The sequence below is a fragment of the Hyaena hyaena genome, unplaced genomic scaffold, assembly GCF_003009895.1.
Source record: "Hyaena hyaena isolate Hyena2069 unplaced genomic scaffold, ASM300989v1 scaffold_221, whole genome shotgun sequence".
Taxonomy (NCBI): Eukaryota; Metazoa; Chordata; class Mammalia; order Carnivora; family Hyaenidae; genus Hyaena; species Hyaena hyaena.
The window spans coordinates 1,174,946-1,179,179 of record NW_024080853.1 but is presented as its reverse complement, the minus strand read 5'-3'; the positions used below and the strand labels follow the sequence as shown (position 1 = coordinate 1,179,179).

The following is a 4,234-nucleotide window of genomic DNA, read 5'->3' as shown; positions in this document are numbered from 1 at the left end:
TTGGGCTATGCCAGTCTATCCCAATCCCACTCCTGTGTTCCATCATCACCATGTAGCTAGTTTCTGAGAGCCAGCACAAGTCTGTGATGGAGCTAAGGCCACCAGGAAATCATCCCTTCCAGTGTGGGAAAGAACCTAAAACATCACCTTGTCTGAAACCTTCATTTTATAGCTGAGGAAACCTAGGTGCAGAATGAATACTCAGTCACCTCACAGCACACATGGAAACAAACACAAGGTCACTGGGGTTCTCTCTGTCATAAAATTGGAGCAGGTCTTCCAAACCTGGCTGAAGTGCATAATATCAGACTAGAATGTCATATGAAAGGTATAAATTGGGTAGAATACTTTAGAACCTTTCTCTCACTTTGTCAAAATAAACTTACATTGTAACTCCAAGAAATGTGGAGAGATATAGAGGGTGCTTGAGACAAAGTAGAACAAGTAATCACACAGAACATCATAGATTTATGTTTTTAAATAGCCAAATAAAGCAGAACGTCAACTCACACAATACATATATTTACATTAATCCAAATGTCCAGAGCACAATACAGTAGAATCTATTTAATAGTTCATATAATTTGATTTACATGTACACGAGCATATAAACAAATATCAGCTAGGACAAAGGCTTAAGAAATTACTCAGACATTTTGGCGTTGACGACTACATATTTATGGCAACAAATAATGATGACTTTCAATAACATCTTTTGTACAAGGATAAGAAATGTACAGAATGGAAAGAAGACAGTCAAACAAATGTACCTTTTATTGCACTATTTATCTAATACCGTAGGGGATGTGGCATTATTTTATCAGTGTCATCTGTTCACTGTGGTCTCAAATATGAAATTAACTGAATTATTCCCCAATCTAACCTTACTCTGTGCTTTATAAGTACTGTCTGGTTCTTCCATCTTTTAAAAATGAAATAGGACACTGATGCTTGTCTTTAAAATAACTTTGGTCCTAAATAAGCTAGTAAAGTCTCTTCTTAAGGAACATGAATACACTGAAATGTATTTCTTGCAAGAATCCTGAAAAAAAAGACAGCGTCACCTCCAGACCAGCTCTGAAATGATCAGTGGTGCTAAAAAGACCAAGGTACTGTCATCTAGAGCTTACACTGTGGAAAACAACCCCACCTTTCTCTGGCACGTTGAGGAACCAAAGTGCGTTACCACATTTCCTCTTAACCAGTTAAAGAGACCATTGGGTTGCATTTCAAAATGCAAAACGACACAATTTCTGTCCTGCTGTTTATTTTGCAGACTGCACAGAAAGTTAAGTATGTAGAGATTAAATCACTACACCATACAGATACAGGCGCAAAATTAAGTGGAGGCCACAAAGGGTGTGTCTGAAAACACTGAATTGACTGAATCCGAGTCGGATTTCACCCTCGCGGACTTCAGGATGCCCTCTGCTATAACTGTCTCACTGGGAAAGAGCCTGACTTTCCCATTCTGCCCTGCTGCGGTATCCTTCAGGGGTTCCAAAAACACCACTCTTTTACCGGCACTCGCCTTCCGTTCATCAGCGGGGGCATCACTAGCAGGGCCAGGATTGAGGATAGACGAATGGGCATTGCTTTGGTTGAGAATATTTTTTTGTCTTTTGGTTTTACACTTGCAGGGACAGGGCGTCAGATAGAGATACAAAAGTACCAACACGATACTGGCCACGCAGGCTGCAAGAGTGGTAAAAGCTGTGTTAAATGCCTCATGGGCATGGGATCTGCTCACGGTGAAGTTGCTCACATTTATTGTGACATCCACAGTCTCATTTAACAGGCGTTGCCTGTTCATCGCGATACAGGAATACACTCCAGCGTCCTCAAAACGAGGACTTTCTATAACCAGACTTCCATTGTGGAACACGTGAAGGTTTTCCAGATCTTCACCCGGCTCCAGCAGTCTGTTATTTGGACCAACCCAAATGAAACTGGTATTCTCATTGCCAGTCTTGCTGTCACAGGGGACGATCAGCCTTTCCCCGACTTGAGCCTCATGAATAAAGCCAAGTGCCCGGAAGGAGCCGTTGATGATACTGTCTGAGCAATTCATAAAGGTGTCCTGGAGCAGAAGCACCTGATGGGAGTGCCTAGAGTCAGACCACAGGCGGCAGGTATAGTCATTCTTAAAATCCATCACTGAGCTAAAGTGCCTACGATACCAAAAGGTGAGCAATGAATAAAGGGAACAGTCACAGACAAATGGGTTGCCATGAAGGTAGATGCCTCTCAGCTGTTTTCCTGGCACTAAATTAATATGGTGCATTGGCAGGGAGGGGATTTGGTTATAGGAAACATCTAGAAACATCAGTTCTGACAGCTTGAACCTCCCGACATACAAATCCATGGGAAACTGCGTCAGAAAGTTTCCGCTTAAGTAGAGTTTTTGCAACTGGGAGAGGCCTCCAAAAGCAGAGGGATCGAGATAGGAGATGTGATTGTTGTATAGCAGGAGCACTTCCAGAACCTTCAACTCTTGGAACACTGCACTTTTCACAGTCTTCAGCCTATTGGATGACAAGTCGAGACACTTCAGATTTGGAGTCGTGGAAAAACTGCCCGTGGAGATGCTGGTGATGTTGTTATGCCGGATTATTAGGGTGTTGAGCTTAACAAACGATACTGGAATCCATTCAGAATCCAGAAGTCCGATCCTGTTGTAACTGAGATCCAGTCTCTTCATCAGCCTGAAAAGGTTCCCGGGTACCTTGGACAGGTTTTTGTTGGTGCAGCTCACGACGTCAGTGGCACAGATGCAAGCGGCGGGGCACACCCCGGAGGCGCCTCGGCTCACACTCACCGTGATCACCAACAAACACAGCAACTCCCTGCAGCCCGGTCTCACAGCTCCAGGCAGGGTGGGCAGTGTGTGCAAACGTAAAGACATTATGGTCGCCTCCAAGTCTCTTCCGGGCGTCTTTCCACCAACTCAGCTTCCCACCAGTGAACCTAGTAAACAATCAATATCTGAAAGGTGGGGGGGGGGGGGGAAGCAAAGTTAACTACCACTAGTTAACCCTTCAGAGTCCTACCTTGCTTTCTCTCCGATAACTTTTGAAATGCAGGTTTTGTTTCACGATGGGGAGCCTCAGATGCCTTTTTACTGTTAAATGCAATTCCCGCCCCCCGGGTTATTATTACCCCTGCTTACAGACATTTACAGCCACAACCTATCAATACAACCGTCTCAACATCAGAAATTCGGTATTTTTTTTTAACGTGCATCCTGCGTCGATTTTTAAACTCCCTCCAACAGGCACAAAAATACACAAACGCATCCTACAAACAATTGAACGGAAATACATAGGAAGCCACCCATCCAAAAAAACAACTCACAGAGCTGAAAAGCCGCACTGGCTCCGGGGCTAGGCCGCCGACGGTGGTGGCTTCTGGTCTGTGAGTCTGTCTGTCTCTGTCCGTCACTCCAGCATCTTCCGAGTTCCTTTCCCTCCTGCTCCCGGCGGGCGGCAGCCTCTCGCTGGCTCTCAACTTTGGGGAGTTTCAAGCAGCGGCGGCGGCGGCGGCGGCAGACACCCGGGGCGCAGCAAACGTCTCGGCCGGCGGCGCTTGGTTCTCCCAGGCTCTCTTCATTGCTCGGCTACAGGTACCGCCTCGGCGCCCCGGCCGTCGCGTGTCGGCGCGTGGGGAGCCCCACTCCGGGAGCCGGGTCCAGGGGGCGGGGGCGCCGGCGGCGGATCAACCCCGGCCCCGCCTCCCCGCGCTCCGGAGCCAGCAGGACCCAGGGTTCCCGCGCGCCGCCGCCAGGGTTTTATCCCCGCGCGCCGGGTCGCATGCGGGGCGGGGAGACGGTCCCGCCCCTGCGCGTCCTCGCCGTCCTCCCTCCAGCTGGAGCAGCTCGGCGGCTGCGGGCGGGAGCGAGCCGGGCGCGTGGCGGGGGGCACGCGGCGCGGGGAGGGGGCGGCGGCTCAGCCAATCGGAGCGACGGCCGGCGCCCCCCCCTCCCCCCTTGTCCCGACGCCGCGGCCTCACAGCCAACTCCAGCCTCCAGCTTCAGCCCGGACCCAGGGGAGGGACGGGGCGGAGTGGGGTGCACCCCAGAGCCCGGGTCTCATCTGTTCCCAGCAGATGTGTGCGATTGTCCGGCTCTGAACAGGGTGCGAGGGGGGAGGTTAAGGAGGCCCCCCCCCCCCGCCCCGGCCAGGGAAGGAGAGGTCTCTCTCTTGCTGCGGCCGCCCGGGTCCACTGAGCTCTTGTA

At 49.9% G+C, this 4,234-nt stretch overlaps 1 protein-coding gene across 1 annotated transcript; it reads right to left on the bottom strand.

Annotated features, from left to right (window-relative positions):
• Window positions 1–451: 451 nt before the first annotated feature.
• AMIGO2 (adhesion molecule with Ig like domain 2) lies at window positions 452–3,795 on the bottom strand. The gene is made up of 2 exons (XM_039243088.1): window positions 3,355–3,795; window positions 452–2,985 (listed from the first exon to the last, which is right to left on the bottom strand). The coding sequence occupies exon 2, from the start codon at window positions 2,903–2,905 to the stop codon at window positions 1,340–1,342; it is 1,566 nt and encodes a 521-aa protein (XP_039099019.1). The 5' UTR covers window positions 2,906–2,985; window positions 3,355–3,795; the 3' UTR covers window positions 452–1,339.
• Between the last annotated feature and the right edge of the window lie 439 nt (window positions 3,796–4,234).

Excerpts from the sequence above, each read along its gene's own strand:
- AMIGO2 (XM_039243088.1), bottom strand. The coding sequence starts at position 2,905 with ATGTCTTTACGTTTGCACACACTGCCCACCCTGCCTGGAGCTGTGAGA.